Genomic DNA, 22,207 nt, shown 5'->3' on the forward strand with positions numbered 1-22,207 from the left:
AGGCAGGTAGATCTCTGTGAGTTCGAGGCCAGCCTGGTCTACAAGAGCTAGTTCCAGAACAGGCTCCAAAGCTACAAAGAAACCTTGTCTTGAAAAAAAAAAAGACTTATGTCATTTCAAGTTCCGCTCTCTCTGCTTCCTGTGTGAGGTTTGAGGTGTGAGCTCTCAGCTGCTGCTCCAGCCAGCACGCCCACTGCTGCTTGCTGCCATGCTGTCTGACCATGACGGACTCTTAGCCCTCTGGAAATGTAATCCCAACAGAACCCTTTCCTTCTATAAGTTGCTCTGGTCATGGTGTTTTATCACGGAAATAAAAACATAAGTCAGTGACTGACAGACTTGTCTCCTTTCAGCTTCAGAGAACCGTTTGAGTTACTCCCTGACAACAGATAAGCCAAGGGGGGCAGAAAGAACGGATCCATTAGGCGATGGCTGGGAAGACTCAGTCCAGGACCCTGTCTTTCTAGCCCCTGCCCTTGCCCATCCTGTTATGCTGTATCAAACACTGCATCCACTAAATGAATGTGGGTCTGAGGAAGGTCGTGTTATAAGCGTCCCCCAGAGGGTGCAATCACCCAGTCCAGTGGGTACCAAATCCTTCTTAGGAATGAAGAACTGAGGCTCTGAGAGAACTTATAATTCTCTTCTAGTCCTACCAGGCTTTTGGATGTCCTGGTTAATGATGGGAGTAATGAAGCCCAAGAGGACATGAACTTCATCATCCGAGGACAAGATGAGCATGTGTCACCCGTGGCCTGGGAGATAGGAAGCCCTGCTTCACAACCATTTCAGGATACAGGCTAATTCCTCATGGCATCACCTACCCAAACAGAGATGAGGAAGCTCCTGGGGCAGCCAGGAAAGAAGGCGAGAGACTGAACCCAGGGGGGGCTTCAGAAGGCTGCAGGTCCCCTGGGATTGCTGGGAGCCTTGTGCTACTCCCTCTCCTCACCGAAGTTTGGCTCGATTCGTTTTGTTGCCTGAGACTCTAAAATACAAATGTACATTTTAAGATCTACAATGTTTTAATTATGTGTAGGTGTGTATGTGTGTTTGTATGTTCATGTGTCTCATGCATGCATGAGTGCAGGTGCCCGCAGAGGCCAGAGACATCAGATCCCCTGGAGCTGGAGTCAGAGATGGTTTGTCAGCTGTTTGATGGAGATGCTACTCAGTTTGATGGAACTGAACTCAGGCCCTCTGAAAGAGCAGCAAGTACTCTTAACTACTGTGTCATCTCCTCAGCCTCTAAACAAGCTGTACACCCATGAGTCACAGCCGAAGTGAACGATATTGAATGAGGGACGGCTCCTTCCTAGCCATACCCCTCCCTCCCACAGAGGGAGTGCACAGTGACTTTGTAATCACCCCCTCACCTTTCTTTACATTTCTTTTCACGTGGTAATGCATTAGTTTTACTTTTTCACGAACTTTGATTAAATGGTTCACATAATGTATTAATATATATTTGGCTCTTTTTGCTCAACATCACAGCCGTGTGATTGGCCCAGGTCAGGCAGCGGGAGATCTTTCCTTCTCGTTGCACAATATTCCATTTTGTGGATGTCACAAGTCATTAATATACCTGTTTGGGCCCTGGGTTTTCTCTTTGTAGTTTTCAACACATTCTAGGATTAAGCCCTTCATCAGTTAGACATGCTTCCATTGGCTTCTCCCAAAATGTCACTTGTATCCCTTGGTCAGTAGGCATTCCTGATGGCATTTAATGTTTTACAGTTTTCATTTATGGTTAGTGCTCTTTGTGTCTTGTTGGCAGAAAATTTCTCTATTCTGAGCATACAAACGCTTTTCATGGCTGAGGGTTAGGTATAGCTGGGTTAGAGTGCTTATCTTTGCACAGAATGAAAAACTTGACCCCCAACACCTCAAAGAACAACTTTGGGTCATATTATAAAGTGATTTGCTTTTCCTTTGCATATTTATGTTTTAATTCACAGAGAGTTTTTATTTATGATCTAGGGATCAAAATTCATTTCTTCCAAAGTAGACACCCAATTGTTCCATTCATTAAAAGTTTCACTGTTCCCCTACTTGTCTAGAATCTTTTCTTGATCACTGATTCTATGTCTACATGTGAGTGTTATCTGAGACCACCTATTTACCTAGGCTTGAACGACATTGCACCACCTGGATTAATGTACCTTTATGTCTCATTCCATACACATTGAAGAATTAATTTGTCGCCAGATGGTGGTGGTGCATCCCTTTAATCCCAGCACTCAGGAGGCAGAGGCAGGCGGATCTCTGTGAGTTGGAGGCCAGCCTGGTCTACGGAGTGAGTTCCAGAACAGATTCCAAAGCTACACAGAGAAACCTTGTCTCGAAAAAAAAACAATGCACCCACAAATGGGTTTACATTGAATTTACAAAAGAGTTTGGAGCAGTGGTTCTCAACCTGTTGCTCAGCCCATTCACAGGGATCACATAGCAGCTATCCTGTGTATTGTATATTTGCATTACAATTATATGTGCATCATAACAGTAGCACAGTTACAGTTATGAAGTAACAACAAAATAACGTTCTGGCTGGGAGTCAGCACAACACAAGGAACTTAGTTAAGAGTCGGGCGCACGCCTTTAATCCCAGCACTCGGGAGGCAGAGGCAGGCGGATCTCTGTGAGTTCGAGACCAGCTTGGTCTACAGAGTTAGTTCCAGGACAAGCTCCAAAGCCACAGAGAAACCCTGTCTCGAAAAACCAAAAAAAAAAAAAAAAAAAGTTGCAGCATTTAGGAAGGTTGAGGACCACTGGTCGGAGGGCCATGACGGCATTACCATCCTGATTCTTCCAATGAATATGTGAATCTATTTCAGTCTTTCAAATTCTTCAATTAGGTTTTGTAATTTTTCCAAAAAGATATTGCCCTCAGTTGCTAAGTTCTAAGCTGTTTATGAATTGTTTATTAAAATTTTTTGTGTTGTCTGACTATAAAACCCTATCTTTCTGGTCTTTGTGATGGGACTGGGGTTCGCACCTGTTAAGCATTCTACCACTGAACTACAGTCCCAGCCCAAGTCAAAAAGACTTTTAAATAATTTTGTATACAGAAATTTTTCTCCATTAATCAGTCATCCTAAACTCTTTCGCAGACTATTTTGGCTTTTCCGCATACATAATGGTATAACCTACAAATAATGATAATTCTCTTCCTTGTTTCCAACATTTAAATATTTTCTTCTTCATAAACTGTTAAACGTTTGTTTATGGGGGCCATGTCTCACAGCATGTGTGTGGAGATCTCTCATTATACCATGTGGACCTCAGGGATTGAACTCAGGTCATGAGGCTTGGTAGCAAGTACCTTTAACCACTGAGCCATCTCGCTGGCCCCTACATGTGTTTTGTTCATGCCTCATTGTGTTGGTCCTTGAGTACAATGTTGACTATAAATGACAGCAGTAGCCTTACTGCAGCTCCAGTGCCAGATTCTATTCGACATTTCAGCCGAAGTATGCAGTCCATTGAAAATTTTTCTAGATAAGCTTTCTGCCAAGAAAATTCATTTGGCAGTTTTGCTAAGATTTGAAAAAAATCATAAATAAATGTTGAATTTTATCTCTCTCTAAATATTGACACAATTGTAACTTTTCTTTTTTTATTTTGTGTATAGGTGTTTGCCTGAATGTGCACAATTTGTGTGCCTGGCGAAGGCCAGAAGAGGATTGGATCCCCTAGGACTAGTATTTACAGATGGTTGTGAGCCAGCAGATGTGTGCTGGGGGTTGAACCCGGGTCTTCTGAAAGAGCACCATGTGCTCTTAGCTGCTGAGCCATACCTCCAGTTCCTGTGGTTTTCCTCCTTTAATATGTGTTATTTCAAATATTAAAATACATGATATATTAGAAATAAATCCAACTTGGTCTTTCTCTTTTTTTTCTCCAAGTTTTTTGAGACAGTGTTTTGCTCTATAGCCAAGACTGGTCTTGAACACATTCTGTAGCAGAGGCTGGCCTCAAAGTTGCAATCCTCCTGCTTCAACCTTCAGAAAGCTGGGGATTGAAGCATATATCACCATGCCAGGCTCAATTTGCTCACTTTAGACTTTTTAAAAAATATATTGGACTTAGCAAGCATTTGATTTAGAATATTTTTGTCTATATTCATGAGATGGTTTGTTGCTATTCATTTTCAGTTCATCAGATTCTTAAAATATTACGATTCTATCAGCCCCATTAGATGATCTGAGCGTGTACTCCTTTTCTACACCACGGAATTACTGTTGGAAAAGTGGAGTTATTTGTTACTTGGGTTTTAAAATAGCAAAACCATCTGGGCCCAGAGTTTCTGTGCAGGAAAACTTCTGTTTCTTCAATGGTTATAGAACTACTTAAAGTTTTCTGTTCCTTTTGGGGACACATTTCATAAATTATACATTGATAGTAATTTGTCTTTTTTCCAAACATTTTGGCATAAGGAACACTTTCAAACAATCATAAAATTATCAAATCAAAGTCAGGCATGCAATCCTAGTACCTGGAAGGCTGAGGCAGAAGGATGGACAGATCAAGACCAGCCTGGGACTACAAAGCAAGAGCTAGTCTCAAAAAACAAAATTACATCAAAAGAAACTCATAGATATATGGACTGTGACTGCTGGTGATATGCCAACTTGACATACAAACTAGAGTCATCTGAAAGGAGGGGGCATCAGCTGAGAAAAGGCCTCCATATGCTCCAGCTGTAAGGCATTTTATTAATTAGTGATTGATGGGAGAGGACCCAGCCCATTGTGGGTGGTTCCATCACTAGGCTGGTGGTTCGAGGTTCTATAAAAAAGCAGGCTGAGCAAGCCATGGGGAGCAAGGCAGTAAGCAGCACTGCTCTGAGGCCTCTGCATCAGCTCCTGCCTCCAGGCGCCTGCCCTATCTGAGTTCCTGACTTTCCTCAGTGATGGACTATACTGTGGAACTGTAAGCTGAAATAAATCCTTTCCTCCGCAAGTTGTTTGTCGTCATGCTGCTTCGTTGCAGCAATAGAAACCATCAGTAAGACACAGACATTGGTATTTGAGAAGTCAAAATACCTTCTTGAGGTCAGACATGGTAATTAATGCTGTAGACTCAACACCCAGGAGGCTGAAGCAGGGGGATCATTATTCAAGACCAAGTTGGGCTACAGAGAAGATGTATAAAAAATAATAATGCTTGAAGCCCAGGTGTGTTGAATTTCTCACTAGCTGTTTTTTGCTTTCATGCCACAAGGCTATTCCTTCTGACTGCTCCTCTTCTCCCCTTCACTCTGCCAGACTCATCCTCACTTTGGGGAACTCAGGCCAGATATCAAATCCTCCAAGATTTCCAGCCCATAATACTTAACACTGTTAGTGCACTGAGCACACTGCTCAGAGACTTCTTATCTGTACCTCTGGCCACCACAGGACTGCGAGATCTTCACTTGGTGTCCACAGAGCAGAGATGCTCAGTCAGTCACTACTTGCGTAGCTAAGCTGAAACTGTAACCACAGTTGTCTGTATTTCTTTATATACATGTCTGTTCCTTCAATGGTCATTTCCTAGGCAGACATACTTGATGGGCACTATTCTAGACTAGCCAGTGGGTAGTGGGAAAACTAGGAGCGTGTGGCATCCTGGAAACTAAGTGAAGAAAAGGCTGGGAATAAAGATAACAACAGTCAGATGCTGCCGGGAATCTATGTAAGATGAGATCTGGGACTTAACTGTTGCTGGAACAGCAGCAGCAATTTTTAAATTGCTGGGGAAAAAATACAGTTTGGGGCTATTTGAGAAAGGCATGGGGTGTTAGCAGAATAGAAAAGAATAGAGAAATATCTGGGGCGTAACTATTGCTATAACAGCAGTGCCACTTTTTAAATTGCTGGGGAAAAAATACAGATTGGGGCTGTTTCAGAAAGACATAGGGGTATTGGCGGAATACAAAAGAATGGAGAAAGCTGTTAAAATAATTCTTTTAAAAAGTTTTGTTGTACCACTAGGCGTATATGCTGACACACATCTGTAACCTCACTGCTAGGAGGCTGCATCAGCAGAACAGTGAGCTCCCAGCCAGTCTGAGACCCTGCTAAATAAATAAATAAATCACCAAAACAATTATCACTTTTAAAAGGTTTGCTGTAAAGGGAAGTAAATAAATATATTGTGTTTTATTTTGCTGTGCCAAGAGTTTTTATTTGCATGCAATAAATGTATCTAACCTTTCTATTAAAGCTTCTTAGTTTCCTGTTTGGAGCAGGAATGCAATGTCTGTGGACAGCAAATCTGATACAAATTTTTCACAGTACATTAATTCCTTTCTGGGGCCTTCCCCATTTGGGGGCTTGAGGGGTCTCCCTGCTGGTGTCAAAAACTTTTATTTTTCAGTAACCTCAAAACCTTGTGGCTAATCCATGTCTCCACATTTACAGATGACCACAGTCACCACTGCAGACATGTGACTAACACCAAAACTTCATGTGGTCAATACTCTTCTTCTTGGCTCCCACCACAACCGCCCATATACACAGACACAGGCTCCCACAGACAAGATATGCACGACCAAAGGACCACATATATTAGGACCACAAGGCAAAGAGATACAGATCCTCAAGAACACATTGAGGAGGCCATCTCCACTCCCACCATGGACCATGCTAATTCCCCAGAATGTGACCACCCTACACACTCGGGCCCAAACAGGAGACCAGCACAGCAAGACACATCATTTCTCATAGAGCTCTATTGTGGCATATAATAATAATAGGTACTCTATATAAATTAAATTAAAAATAAAGCTCCAGCAGGTTGCACAGATTGGCTGTTAATAAATATATCTCTGGGTAATTGTGCCCCAAGACCAGCTCATGACCACTCTCCCTCATCCAGAGAATTATACAAAAATAAATACAGGCTCGGGGGTGGGGGGGCATGCCTGGTTCATTCTAAAATTTCTCACACGATCTGCCATTCCTTCCACTGCACAAGCTCTACTGCTGGAAGCCTGGCGCTGACTACAGAGAGCTCAGAGCTGGGAAGGCCTCTCTCCAGTCAAGCACTCTCAAAACCAAAGGACCCAAGTCCCTCACTACACAGGCTACATTTCACCTCCTTGGGGTGACAGAGGGACTACAAATCTCCAGACCCCGAAGAGGAGGAAATCTGCTGTCACTGATCCTACAGGCAGTCCCTACGAGAACCAGGCCAGAGAGAGGCACAACACAAGCACCAGAAGGGACATACCACTGTTCAAAGCCACAGGAACCACAACTAGCCCAGCCAGGACACCCAGAGTTTGAGTCAAGGGCCCCCAAAGCTGAGGAGCCAAGCCACACATACATTCTGCAGGGGCAGCTGGCATGGGAGACCTCTCTGGGGACTCAGGGTTTAGGCTTCCACCCTCTTCATCCTGGGAGGTCACATGACGGTTGGCTACACTGGAAGGACAAACTTCAGTCCCTGGGGGACTAAGAAGAGCAGCGTGCTGCTCTGGCAGAGCTGGGGCAGCAGGCTCATTATCAGAAATAGATAGCAAGCTGCCTGTCCACCCAGTAGGAACCTCCATCCGGGCTTCTGTCCCAGCCTCCCCTGGGGATCTGACCACCCCAACTATGGGCCTATTCATACGCAAAGAGTTGACATCCTTGCCCACCCCTTTCTCTGGATTCTCAGTAAACTGTCCCTGTGTTCCCAGAATCACAGGGCTGTCACATCTGGAGCCCCCAGCCCATGGGAGCCACACATCTCCCACAGAGCGCGCCCCAGAGAGGATTTCTGGAGGTGATTCCTTAGGGCTGTCTCCGTCGGGGCTAGAGGGAGTGATGGAGAGGCCCTCTTCGCCCTCCCCCTCATCATCAGGGTCCTCAGTGTCCTTGATGAGCTCCACGCCACACCCCAAGCGCGCATAGTGCAGCGTGATCTCCTCGGCCAGGGCACTGTTCAGGGCCCTCTCGGGGCCAGGCCACTTCAAGATCAGGTCACGGTCCGTGAGTATGCCCAGGGAATGGCTGGGGGACGTCCCTCCATCTGTAGAGCCCTCCCCGCCACCCCCTGCTGCCACAGCAGCCCGCAAGCGGCTCAGGTGAGACAGGTAGAGCTGCTCCAACTCCTGGTCAATGGTGTCTTCACCAAGCAGCTCCTCCAACCCACTCACAATCTCCAGACCCCGAGCGGGCTCATCTGTCACAGCCCCCATCGTGGCGGCCTTTCGACCCCCTCCGCTTTCCCACGTGGCCTCCACCTGGTGCTGACTGGGTTCCAGGAAGGGCCCAGTGATTCTATCGCTTGCATCTGGCCCTGAGGCCTGGTCCCTGGGAGGGCCACCCAGGCCACGGGTAGATGGAGGAATCCTGATGGCTGGTGTCTGGAGGACCTCTGTAAAAGCCACAGGTGGGTTGCTTCTGGGGATGTCGCCTTCTGCTTGAGGGTTTCTGGTCACTGTAGCTTCAGAAACCTGTTCACAGTATGTGCACAGGGAGAGAATGGGAATGGAAGAGACAGTAAGAACTGGTAACACCCCACACCCAGTCCCTAGAGTTTTCCAGGCAAAAAGATGCCCAAGAACCCCCTGTGATTCTCTAGCTGCCAAAGACTTGATCGTGTTCGAGCAAGTGCACAGAGACCTCTTCTTGCAGTGATAGTGTGAAGTGATTCACTGGGTATCCGTACTCAGTGAATGACTGTCAGGAGCAAATGAATTCATGAAGGGTTTTCTCTTTTAAAAATATTTATTTATGAGTTGGTAGGATTGCTTAGTGGTTAAGAGCACTGCCTGCTCTTCCAAAGGTCCTGAGTTCAATTCCCAGCAACCACATGGTTGGGTCACAGCCATCTGTAATGAGATCTGACGCCCTCTTGAGGAAGAGACCTGGTCAGTCGTCCTCATCAACTTAGACCATGAAACCCAACATGGACAAGTTCAACAGAACAACCATATATGGGATGCCTGTGCATGCTTCAGCATTGCCAGGGCAGACATTTCAAAATTTCAATTTTAGGATGGGTAACAGCATTTGCTGCCAAATATGATAACCTGAGTTTGATCCCCAGGGCCCCTGTGTTGGAAAGGAAAGAGCCAATCCCTACAAGTTGTACACACACACACATGAATGTAATAAAACGTTAATATTTACTTCCTAATTGTCTTTTAAAACAATGCTCAGTCTAGTAGCAACAGTCCCGCTGAACCCCATCTGAATCTCCAGACATGGTTCCCCACTGAAAGGAACCCTTCCCATTTCCTAGAAAATGATTTTGGAAAAAATTCAGATACTATTCAATTTGTGAATTCTGTAGTTTGTTTCTCAGAAAAATAACTGTAAAACAAAACAAACCCCAATGATTGTACCATGATCATACCTCTGAAAATTAACAGTGTTCCTTCATATCATTAATGATTGGGTTAGTGATCCAATTTTCTTATGCGTATTCCCAGGACCCAAACAAAGTGATAAATAGTATTTCTTCTTCAATTTCTTTTCTATTTTCTCTCTTTTCTTTCTTCCTTATTTCTTTATTTTTTCCTATTCTTTTTTTTTTTTTTGAAACAGGGTTTCTCTATGTAGCCCTGGCTGTCCTGGAACTCACTCAGTAGACCAGGTTGGCCTTGAACTTGGAGATCCGCCAACCTCTGCCTCCTGAGTGCTGAGATTAAACTGCCCAGCTGATACATTATGTTTCCTCTCAATAGGTGTCTTTACTTTTTAATATCCCAAAGTTTATTCATTGCAATTTGTTTACTAAAGCCTGTTTGTCATGTAGAGTTCTATGCAGTCTGGGTTTGACTGATTACATTCAGGTGGAAACACATTTCTTTTCTTTTTTATTAAATCTTTAAACTTTATTTTATGTACCAACCACAGTTTCCACTTCCTCTTCTCTTCCCATTCCCTTTCCTTCCCCAACCTCCTTTTTACCCACCACATTTCTTATTCCATTTAAAATTTTTAAAATTACATGTATTTATTTTGGTTTTACGAGGCAGAGTTTCTCTGTGTAACAGCCCTGACTGTCCTGGAACTCACTCTGTAGACCAGGCTGGCCTCGAACTCACAGAGATCCTCCTGCCTCTGCCTCCCGAGTGCTGGGATTAAAGGCGTGTGCCACCACCACCCGGCTATTTATTTATTGTGTGTGTGTATTTGTGTATGTGCACAGGTGTGTGCATGCCACAGTGTGTGTGTCACGGTCAAAGGACAACTTGTAGGAGTTCGTTCTCTCCTTCTATGGTGTGGGTCCTGGGAATCATACTCAGACTTTCAGGCTTGGTGGCACATGCCCTTACCTACTGAGCCATCTTGTTAACCATAACCCTCTTACTCTATTTTCATTAACTCATTAATCTTATTTACTTTAGTGTTTTATTAAGTTGCATTTACTAAATCATTATTTTTATTATTATTATGCTATAAAGTAGGAATGGGCACATGCCAGTATGTGTTGAAGCTGGGTGATGAGTGTTCGTTATACTAGGCTCTTTACTTCTATATATACTTTTACTTTAAAAGTTTTATAAACAAAAGTTAAAACACGCACATTTTAAATGTCTCCTCCTCCCCTGCCAACAGCATCATGGTTCACCAGTTTCCTCTTCCCTGGTATCCCTGCTTCTCATCCTCCTCCAACAGGGTCTCACAGCAGACCGCATTCCTCCTCTGCTCATGACCCTCCCTTGTCTCCTCACTGAGAGTGAAAATGCCTAAATCCTCACCTTGCCTCCCGTGCCCCACCCAGTCTGTCCGCTGCCACCTCCCTGACCTCACTCCACTTTGACCCCCACTTCATTCTACGTTCACAATAGTCTTCTTGCTTTGCTTTGCCTTGCTTGTTTGTTTGTTCAAGACAGGATTTCTCTGTGTAGTCCTGGCTGTCCTGGAAGTTACTCTGTAGACCAGGCTGGCCTTGAACTCAGATTCACCAGCCTCTGCCTCCCGATTGCTGGGATTAGAGGCTGTGCCACCTCTGGCTGGCTCAGTCTTATTTCTAGCATACAAGAGTAGAAGCACACCTTAGGAACTTGGCACTTGCCTGGAAGGTTCTTCTCTCGGTTTGTCATGAGGCTCATTCTCTCACCTTTAAATTTCACTCAAGCCTCGTTTCTCAGGCCCCTCCCTCCTCCTTTCCCCCTTTCATTCCCCCCTCTTGCTCTCCCTCCCTCCATTTTCCCTAAGCAGTCATCTTCATCTCAAATACAATGTATGTAATTTATTATTTCATTATGTCTCTGCCCAATCATGTAATCCCCTTAAGGATGTCATTTGTGTTAAGTTTTCAGTGTCTATAATATGGAACAAGTATTCCCTAACTGTTTGCTAGTTAACAATTAAACCCAATGAATAATTCCGGCCTTCGCTTACCCTCATCAAATTCTGGGATTTGTGATCTCACTCCCACCTCCAACTCCACCTCTAGGATGGAAAAGAGCTTGTAAGCTCTACCACTGGGTCCAGTTGTAGTCACACTGGGAGCTATCTATCAGGCTATTCAAACCGAGGTTAAAAGGACCTGCTTACCTGAAGTGTCATCTGGGGCCATGGACGGAGAGGGGTGGGGGCCACCAGGGGACCCAGTGACTCTTGAGCATCAGGATGTTCTGCCAGAGAAAAGAGAAGGACAAGGTTGAAGCAAGACAGATATACAAGCAGCCTCATCCTGTTCATCTAGGAAACCAACTGGAAGTTTGCACTGGAACGTTTGTGTGGCAGTCCAAGGAAGGTGACCTTTTCTTTTTTTATAGAAAGAAACAAGGAGGAAAGAAATAGTAAAAGGCCACTAGAAAGGTTAGGTGACATAGCTCCGTAGCAGAGCATTTGCCTAGCGCACACGGACCCTGGGTTCCACCCCCAGCACCATGAAAAATAGTTACGGTATGAAAATGGGCCAGAACTCCCAAAGCCTGGCAGATGCTTACCCCCAAGGGTATTGTCCTCCATGCTCTTCATCCTCAGCTCCTCCTCAAGAGGCCTATAGGGCAGATGAGACAGCACATAAATCTGCCACCTCTGGGCACTTTCTGTGCCTCTGTGGTGACTCATCCTCACCTAACAGCTATTTTCTCTTCTGCTACTTTTTAATCCCTTGACCGTAAGAGTCCTATACACTCACTGTAGAAATTTTACAAAATACAGAAAAACATAAGGATGCCTGGAACAAAACAATCACGTGAGCCAGAGGCAAGCACTGTTACTATTTGGAAATTTTCATTCCAGACATTCCCTGAAACCATTTAGATTCTGCGAACATGCTTTCACAGCTGGCTTTGTCCATTAAACAGTGAGAAACATCATTATCGACTTTCGCAAACATTGAAAAATGGCAGCTTTATGCTCCTATCAAATGGCCTTACCATTATCTATGTAGCCATTCCCTTCCTACTGAGTAGCTAGCTTGTTTCCTTTATTTTATTGTTACAAACCAAATATCAATGGGCAGTTGGGAATCGTTTCTTTAGGGTTTGCTCCTGGCTATCACAGAAGCTATTTTTAAGGGAAGGGCAGGCAGAAAAGACTGGGGGACACAGGAAGCAGCAGAGGCGAAGAAGGAAGGCAAAGGGAGAACAGGAATGGGAAGGGAGCCCGAAAGGCCTGTGTCCCCCTCTCCACCCCTCCTTGGTCCCCATACCAGTCTGGCAGGACCCATTGCCTCCTTGTATACAACATAGGGAACATAGGGAACTCCAGAGTAAGACTCAAAAGCCAGATATCTGGCCTGGCACAGAGCAGTAGCTAAATCAATGGGAGAAATCTATTGGTCTAACTGCTCCTCTGGCAGCCAAGTAAGATCCTTGAGAGGCCTAGGCCAAGTATGTCAGCCAGATCCTACCAGGAGCAGGACTTAATCATGGCGCAATCACTGTTATATTCCTACATGGGAGTCTCAGATGTTCACAAATAAGACAAATGAAGGAAACAATGATTACAAGAGCAATGATGACAGGATTCAGAGAACTGAAACGATCAACTCTTTCTTCCTAAGAGCTAAGAGGGAGCTGCTGACGCTTTTGAAAAAGGTTGCAACTGAGAAAATACCTAATCAAATGCCTCACTCACCAAAATTATCTCCACAGAAACAGAATGCCACTAGCAGGTCTGGGCACAGTACTCTGGTGTTAGCCAATGGGGTACATGTAACGCATGCACCGATTTAATAATCATGGTAACTGCAAGCCAACAACATATAAATTCTTTGAAGTGGGTAGTTCTGCTAGCCCCCCTTGTGGATAATAAAGCAGAGGCTAAACTCAAGATTCCACGGGCAGGATCAAAACCCAGAGTTAACAAAGCTCATGCTGTTTGGATAAGAGACTGTGATTGTACCCAACCCAGCCTCCAGCCCTATCTAGAAACAGAGGGAAGAAGCAATAATAACAGACAAGTAGATGCCCTCCCTCCCTCCCTCCCTCCCTCCCTCTCAAGGGGATTGTTTTTCAGCTGCCCATCACCCACAATTCCATTACTTGTCCAGTTCCACGGCATGCATGGCTAGACTCCAGAGAGCAGTTACAGGAACCTGTTCTCAGCACAGTGGAGGAAGGAGCTTTAACTAATACAAGGGCCTAGAGGCTAGAATCATTGGAAGGGGTACTTAGTCCTTCTCTGGAGTCTAGGACTCGTGGATCCCAGCAGAGGTGTTTTTGTCTGAATAGTAGAGAGCCTTGGCAAGCGACTCTGGGAGCCCAGCCAGAAACTTCCACATAATACAGATGAGAAGATTCAGGAAAAACTACTTAGTCCTGAGCCAGTCTATTCAGTGGGTCTAAAATCCAGGCCTTTGGGACTACAGCTCCATGACTTCTGCCTGGCAGAAACACTTGCCTTCGTTTTTTGCTCTTAGATCATCTTACTGAGGTCTTCTAAAGTAAAATCCTTCACAACCCCCCCCCCAACTGGACAAAAGGCAGCTCTTCCTCCCAGGCCAGCTCTACACAAGCATCCTGTAATCTGGCTTAATCCTGACATGCACGACGACGGAAGCTTCGGGTTAAGTATACATGTGCGTGAAAAGAGACACAAGCAGCAGCCACTAGCAGAAGAGACTTCTAGGCAGATGAAGAAAAATAAATTTAAAAAGAAGTTCTTCAGCCACCACACTTCTTCCAGTGCTAAGGCCTTCCAAATACAGCCCAAACCAAGAGCCGCCAAGTCAGCAGAAGCAAGCAAGTTGTTTTCCCAGCCTCAAAGAGTTGGGAAGAAAAGAAAGAGTCAGGGGAGTCAGGGGCCATTGCGCCTCACCTCCTCCACTGTGGGCCTTTTTGTTACTACATCAAAGTCGATTGAAAAGCCTTCTTTCAAAACAGCAACCTCTCTTTCTCCCAAATGTAGAAACTAAGATTGAAGGAACTGTGTCTCCAGCCACTAACTACACTCCATACTGATAACATTCAGAAACGGCCCCACTTGAAGACACTGTCTCACAGTAGGCAGGGTATACGTGCGTGCGTGCGTGCGTGCGTGCGTGTGGTGTGTTTGCACGGTCTTTCACGGTAACCATTTTGGAGGCAGCTGTGAGTGCAATCAAAATGAGGAAAGGAAGGGAAGGTGTAAGTGCACCCTGACTCACAGAGCAGTAACAGTTCTTAGAAAAATGGGGAGGCCGATTAAGAACAAAACTGTACCTGCAATGTACCTTTTAACTTTCAAGAATAAAACCTGCTCTTTTGGCACCCGTCCCACAAATGCCATGTGGCATCCTCTCAAGGGCCGCGAGTACACAGTGGGCCAGGACGCACGCTGCCGGGGATGTCTTGGCATGCCTTATCTGAGTGTCTGTGAACATTAGTCAGGTCCATCTTCTCTAGAATGGACTACTCTATTGGGGGTGAAAAATCCTTCCTGCCACTAAGAAACTCAATGGCTGCTTGACTTCAGAAAGTGGTAGCAATGGCCCCAGGCCAGGCCAGCCAAGGCAGAATAATAGAAAGATTGCCAGGGAGAATGAATGAATGAGCAAATGAGGGCTCACAAATCCCAAAGAGAAGTGTAAAGTAGCCTCGGTCCTATGGCTGCCACCACTGTCCTCTGGGTCCTGTGTGAGCACGCCCAGCTCTCCAAGTTTCAAAGTGGGTCATGTGCTGAACCCCAAAGGGAAACACCGCAGAGCCCGGCTCCCATGGAGACAACCTGATGATGCTGTCTGGGGTGGGGGGAAATGGCTTCACAAAGTTGCTCCGAGATACCTGGAATTCTAGTTACCCTAAGCCACGTGCTTTGGGGTGGGGCAGGGGGTGGGGTGAGGAGGCTGTGAAAGCCACCAAGTTAAGTAGAACACTGTCTTGCCTTCAGCAAGTATCAGCCCCAACTCTAGGTCTCGTGCACTGTGGAGCAACTTACCATACCTTGGGCTTCTTTTATCTCACTGACACTTCTATGCTCACAGCTCAGGGTGAGAAAACCATTTTTCCTCCTAACCCAGCACATCTACACGAGTAAATACAGACACACTGAGAACTGAAACAGTTGTCCTTCAAAACGATACTTACCTCTACTGCACGGCATTATGTACTGTGCTAGTTCCTACACCACTTCCAATGTTTGTTGGAAGCTAGCAAACTGATTTTGCATCTCAATAAATGGCCAGAAAATGCAATGTTGAATAATCCCAGCTCTACTACATGCCAGCTGTGTGACCTGGGGCACAGACCTAACTGCCTGAACCTCAGTCTTCTCATCTAAAAGAGAGGTTGGCAATATTTTACCAAGTTGTTGAATAGACTGGGGGAGCATGAAAAGCACCGATAAAGTGCTTACAACTAATTCCTTCTGAATTCCCACTCAAAGAAACTGAGACTCGTAAGAGAAAAGCAACTTGTCCAGCTCTGCCCAGCTAGAGGACCTCTCTGCTAGCCTAGCTCTGCAGTTCCAAACTGAGGGCTACTACACAGTCCCAGACCCCTGCTCTGTCACTCCCGTGTGCAGCCTCCAGCCCACAGCCTTAACCACGATGCCCTAGCAGTTTTCTGTAGAACAAAGGGACATCACTTTCGCATGAAATCCTCTCTCCAGACAACTCAGATGATTCCTAGCCCACCCTGTTTCAATTCATGTCCCTCAGGCTGTCGGCTCAGCTATGACTCAGCTATCCATTCAGTCACAGGGACACTTAAAAACCTCTGAGGCGTTGCTGTGCATCAGGGCTAGTGACAGGAGACACACTGGTGAGCAAACCCAACTATGAAATTTAGAATTTGATGTGGAGACATTTGAAAAAATACTCAAACTCATTATTTCAACAAATATTTATTGAGCACCTACTAAGTGCCATGCATCATGGCAGGCCCGTGAGAATACAGTGGTCACCAATGCAGAGCATGTCCCTACCCCTCACGGAGCTTACAGTCTAGCAGTGCAGTCACACAATAACCCCTACTAAAGGTCTCGCTCCAGACTGAAGTCAGAGCCCCTAGAAAAGGAAGGAGCATGCTAGAACACTAGGCCCTGGCACACACTAGAATCAGCAAGGGGTTAAGGATGCTTAGAAAACAAATGAGGGGCATGTGTGGTCAGGAAATAAGAGGTTGTTTGGGAGCAGTGTGTGGGAGACAGTTGAGCATGAGAAAGCTAAGGATTCAGTCAAGTGAAGACATCAAGTTGGTAAGTGAAGCTGAAAGAACGAGGAGAAAGAGAAGGGCCAGAGATTTCTGAGGAAAACTAGCAGAGTGTGGTGGTCCCGAGGCCAGGGACAGAGGAAACCGAAGTAGGACTAGTCAGCCATTTCAAGAATGAATGAAAGCCACAAAGCCATCTCAGTTTGCCCAAATCCAGGGACTACTAAACATGTGAGGTGAGCAAGCAGAGGAAGCAAGCGCTGGTGACTTTTGGGTAAAGGGACAAGGGTGACCATCAGGTACTGACCAGAGCAGAGGGCAAGGTGGTTGGCTAAGACAGAGGCTCTGGCCTGAGGATAAGTCAGCAGAGAAGACCGGGTGAGAGGGACAGGGAAAGAGTTAACAGGACAGAAATGAGGCTTACGATCTCAGATTCTGGAGCAAACGGCAAAAACTGAAGCTCTGGGGCAAAGAACAGGGACTAGCCTAAAACGGGGACAATGGGAGGGGTGTTGGTGTTCAGAGGTGGGGGCTCTGAGTGATAGGGAGTTCCATTCTCACGGTATATCTATTATGTTTGGGCAAGCAAAAGGCCGAGTCTGAAGGTAAAGATAAGTGAGAGGTGCCATGAAAGAGGAGCTGAGGGTGGATCAGAGAACGTACAAGATTACCAGGCAGGGTGGAAGGCACTCCTGAACTAGGGGTAAGGCTCCCATTAGGCTCTGGGGCATTCTCTAACTTGACCTGCCCGTGCTGATCAGTGATACGAATAAAACTAGGAATTTAGGGAGGCTAGGGGTGGACAGGCTGCCCTGAGGAACCCCTCTTAGAACTGAGGGGTCTACACGAGGAGAATTTGACGGGTACAGGACACACATTCTCAGGGAAGCAAACAGTATGAGCAAAGACCCGAAGCAAGAGGAGTGACAGAAGGAACGTGGTGACAAGAGCTCAGGAAAACAGTATAATGCAAGACTACATGACAGCAGAAGGCAAGCTGGAGAACGGAGAGGGGGGTAAGGGCCGTCAGACTTTAGTTGATCTTTATTTTGAAGAGGAATAGGACATCTCCTCAGAGTATAAAGCCAAGACAGACCAGAAGGCCTCCATCCGTTACCAGTCCTAGCACCGAGGACTCCAATGCTATTTACTCACGCAGTTAAGAGGGATTAAAGCAGTCTAGCCCACAGAAAGCAGTCAAGAATGAGACTATACAAAAATATTCAGCAAAATACCTAGCAAAGAATAGGAGCGCAGCCATGTGTCACTTGGTAAGGCTTAACCCTGCCTCACCACCTGGCTATAGTACAAGCCCTTGGGTATCTTAGATCCAGTCTGGGTCTTCTTTGCTTCTTCCTAGACCTGTGCTCAGCACATAACAGGCCCTACAAAAAAATGCTTGCTGTTGGATTATCTCTAAACCTAATGGGTACTGAAAACCTGGTCCTGCAACCCAGGGAAAGCATGCCTGAGCCTCTTGACTATATCCTCATGGCTGCCAAACATCTCCACTGACCCCACCTGTCATGGCCCAGCTACACAGTGGGCCACAGCCAACATTTCTGAAGCCCTCTACAGCAGGCCTCCCACAGATAAGAAAAGGGTATCCCCTGAGGTCCACCACCATTTCCCCAGAGGGCTAGATCACAGGGGGTAGCTGTTCTTCAACAGCACTCCAAATCAGCAGCAGCACAAAGGCCTTACAACAATAAGTTGAAATGTACTTGCCAAGAAAGCCACCGACCTACAAAGAAAACCTTATCGCTGATCTTGCAGTGCACACCAGCCTCCCCTTTGCAAGAGCTGAGATCAAAAGATAAAGAAGCTATCAAAAAGCCATCTGCCCACTTAAAATAATATCTCAAGTCACGTTGGGAACCACAAGCATGGGGCCAGCTACCAAAACAATTGTCTAAATGAACTACTTCAATTTCTCCTTAAAACCACCCATGTATTTTAAAAGAAAAACACCCTCTCCACCCACCTTGGCCTAGCAAGGTTTTGATTTGTCTGTTCCCTTCCTTTCACACTCTTGAAAATGACCAAACTTCAATACCCAAACTGTTGTATCTTACAGACAGGGCTCCCATAACTGCCAACTAGGATGAGAAGTGATTGAAATGAAGGCGATTCTGGGGGCACTGGAACAGCTCAGTCTCTCAGTCTGGGTGGTGGTGATAGAAGTGCGAACATACGTGTCAATCTTCTGAGCCATGCACTCAAGATCAGTACCATCCATGTGGGTATACCTCAATAAAATATCAAGCACACAAAACAGGTACAGGGGAAAAGATGAAGACCTAAAAACACCACCCATGAAATCCAGAATTTGCTTTTAAACTATCGGCCTCAACATTTCCTCCCTGCGCTCACCATTTACTAGCGGAGTGGCTTTAAGGAAGCTGGATCATCTCCCTGAGCTCCCCAGCTCCCTGTCAACTAGGACTCAGTATAGCACCTACAACAATCAGCACATTCAGCTGGCCTTCTGAGGACAATGGACCTACCACTCTTACCAGCGACCAGTAAACGCTGACCACCATTCCTTTCACAGCTACAGTTATGCCTCAGTTACCTTGCCCATCCAAGTTCAACCACACAGTGTCAATACCATCCCTCTCTGAGAAGTGAAGAACTGAGAAGAGACCATACAACAAAGCTGAGTTCAGGAAGGGAATCCATAGAATCTTAGTATCTAAATATTAATGCTAATTAACACCGCTCTGGCACGACTTGGAACTAGGCTAGACCCTGAATGCTTTTACTCACCCTGTGTAGTACGTGCCGTAATTACGTATTTTACAGATGAGGACATACTTAGTTACCTCCACACAATGCAGTTAAGAATTGGCTAAGGTCACAACACGAGAAAGGGGCAGGCCTAAGTTTTGAACCCAGGTAACCTTACGGCAGAATCCAAGTTCTCAACCCTTCAAGGTCCATCAGCTAAGAGCTAAACCTTTCAGAACCATTCACAACAAGCCCCTGACCACAACCAGTCGATCCCACAACACATCATGCAGCTTCCAATGGCCAAAAGAGCAACCTCCCATTCCCATATCCATTTTCGGTCCTCAGAGAAGGAAAACGCATACATTTCTAGGAGAACTAACTGACCCAAGGAGTCACCTCACCTACATGACCACAGAGAATCAGGCCTAGCTGCTGTCCTTGAAAAACTTAGAGCCCTGGTTAAGAAGACCTAGAGAAGCATTCTATCAGTCTCCTGGGTTAGAAATGGTCCTTTCTCCCAGCCCCTGAAGCTTATGGGAGGTATGCAAAAAAAAAAAAAAAAAAAAAGACATGAGCTTCAAGTCTTCTCATTAGCTTCTGTCTCTGCCAAAGCTAATGATTCCATTTGAGATTATGGCCTCAGCCCCTCACCTCCACAGGAGGCCTCAGACTACCAGAGGAACAGTTAAAAAAAAAAAAAGAAGCTTGCATAGACTTCAAGGCCAGAAATGGTTGAAACTAAAAAGCCAAGTACCACCACTTCCTCAACCAGTTTCCCCACCTCTGTAACTGACTTCCTGCCATGTCAGATAGGAATCAGATTCCACACCCCACACTGGGAGACCCTTAGTCCGCACCATCAAACCACATGCTTCTCCACTCCAGCACACCGGCTGTCATTCATACCAAACTCATAACCACCTCAGGACGGTTGAACTTGCTGTTCCCACTGCCTACGTCTTCCTTCCATGTATGTCACTGCTCCATGCCACCTCCTCGGTAAAGTCCTACCTGTTCCACTCTCTATGAATTCTCTCTTCCATAACTCTTCTTTATCACCGTCTGGGACTGAGCACAAGAACTCACTCAACGCGTCTACAGCAGCCACTCCCTCTCCAGAGCCTTAACTCTACTTTTTTCTTCTCAGCACTAACCTTAGCCCTATTTATCTTATCTACTTGTTTGCTTTTTCATACTGTTTCCCACAGGAGCCTAGCACGATGGTTGAGGGCAGGGAAGGTGTCTGTCTTGTTCAGGGCTTTACAGTGGAACTCAATAATGGATGATACCCCAGTACTTAAAACAGTGCCTAGCACATGTTTGGCCTCCCCTACTCTTTGATCAAATGCACCCTCCTCCCTGTCCTGAAGAGCAGGCCTGGGGGGTGGGGGGCCTCCTGGAATGGGATGCTTGTCCTCCATTCTACATCCAGCCCTGTGTTGGCGGAGGTGGCGCTGGCAGACATTACCTGCGCCTCACCGGCTTCATGCAGCTCTTCAGCTGCCTGGCCTCAGCCTCCACAGGACCCTGGGACTCAGGCTGTGGCTCCAGCTGCTGCAGCTGCTGCTGCTGGGGCAGCCCTTCGGCATCAGTGGGTGTGGGAGCGGGTGCGATCCGAAGCAGGACAGTGTAGTTGCGGCCATGGTTGTTGGCCCAGAAAGTGCCCTCGGGGGTCTCATAGCGCACCACGAAGTCGAGGCGCGCCCCATCACCCGCGCCCTCAGCAAAGGGCAGCTGGAAGGCAAAACGGTCAGTGCGGCCACCGTCGTCGGGCGAGGAGGCAGACATCTGGCCAGGGCCCAGGCCTAGACCCGGATCCAGGAGGGGATCTCCTGCTCCTGTTCCTCCCACTCCTGCCCCAGGCGGGCTGCGTGGGACATAGCGCGCTGGGTGGTCGCAGAAGGAAGCCCAGCCGTCGTGCGAAGCCCGCACGTGCACCGCCTTCTCGAAGGAGCGGTTCAGCACGCGCACCAACCCGCGCACCACCGGCGGGCGCCCCCCAGGCACCCACACCCCGGAACCCCCGGGGACCGCTCCAGGAGGCGGCAGTAGCGCCTCCAGCTCCACCATCACACGCCCCAACCGCTCCAGACGGCCCAGCGCGGGCGGCAACGAAAATGTGGGCACCAGGTAAAACCCCCCGCCAGCGGGAACGGGGCACAGCGGCGAGGGATCGGGGCAAGCCTCCTCTTCCTCCTCCCCTTCATCCCCATCCTCGCCATCATCGTCCTCATCAGCCCCGCCGCTGCCGCCATCTTGCCCGGTCGCCGCCGCCATCTTGCCCGCCCCGGGCCCGCCCCACGGCCGGTAGCGGCGTAGCTGCGCCAGAGGCAGCCCCAGGGCCTCGTCAGCGAACAGCACCCTCCGCGGGGCCACCGCCGCCTCAACCGAGGCGCGGGGCTCTCCCGCAGCCGGCGACGGGGGCGCGGGATGCCGCAGCGGTGGCTCCACAGGGGCCGTGCGCGCCATATCGGCGGCGGCGGCGGCGGCACCGACGGCACCGGCGGTGGGACCGGCGGGGGCAGGGCCTGAAAAGGCGGGCAGCCAATGGGAAGTCCAGGGCGAGGGGGTGGGGCTCCAGCGGAGCATAGGCGGTGAGATGAAGACAGGTACAGCCAACAGCCAATGGACAGCCATGAAGGGGTGACGTAGACAGAGACTGCTGAGCAGGAGAAGCTAGCGGCCAATGAGGACGCCCGAGCGTGGGCGGTGTGGGAGGCGGGATGTCGCCGAATCAATGGAAAGGCCGGAGTCGGGTTAATGCGGGACCTAAACGTAGCTGGCAGAAGTGTGGCACTTAGTGGGGAAAGCCTAAGCACGAGCGGCGTGATGGGCAGCGGAAAGATGGAATGGATACAGGCGATGGGGGCAGTGGAGAGCGAACCCACAGGTCCAAAAAGTGGGAGATCCGCAGGTTGCGTAGGCGGTAAAACGTAAGAAAGATAAAAAGAACAGCCAATG

General features: G+C 47.3%; 1 protein-coding gene across 1 annotated transcript; it reads right to left on the reverse strand.

The window, feature by feature from the left end:
- Positions 1-4,958: 4,958 nt before the first annotated feature.
- Positions 4,959-21,749, reverse strand: Ppp1r3f (protein phosphatase 1 regulatory subunit 3F). The gene is made up of 4 exons (XM_005352770.2): positions 20,715-21,749; positions 11,882-11,934; positions 11,484-11,563; positions 4,959-8,425 (listed from the first exon to the last, which is right to left on the reverse strand). The coding sequence occupies exons 1-4, from the start codon at positions 21,713-21,715 to the stop codon at positions 7,163-7,165; spliced, it is 2,397 nt and encodes a 798-aa protein (XP_005352827.1). The 5' UTR covers positions 21,716-21,749; the 3' UTR covers positions 4,959-7,162.
- Positions 21,750-22,207: the final 458 nt, after the last annotated feature.

This window comes from Microtus ochrogaster, chromosome 10, assembly GCF_000317375.1.
Source record: "Microtus ochrogaster isolate Prairie Vole_2 chromosome 10, MicOch1.0, whole genome shotgun sequence".
Lineage (NCBI taxonomy): Eukaryota > Metazoa > Chordata > Mammalia > Rodentia > Cricetidae > Microtus > Microtus ochrogaster.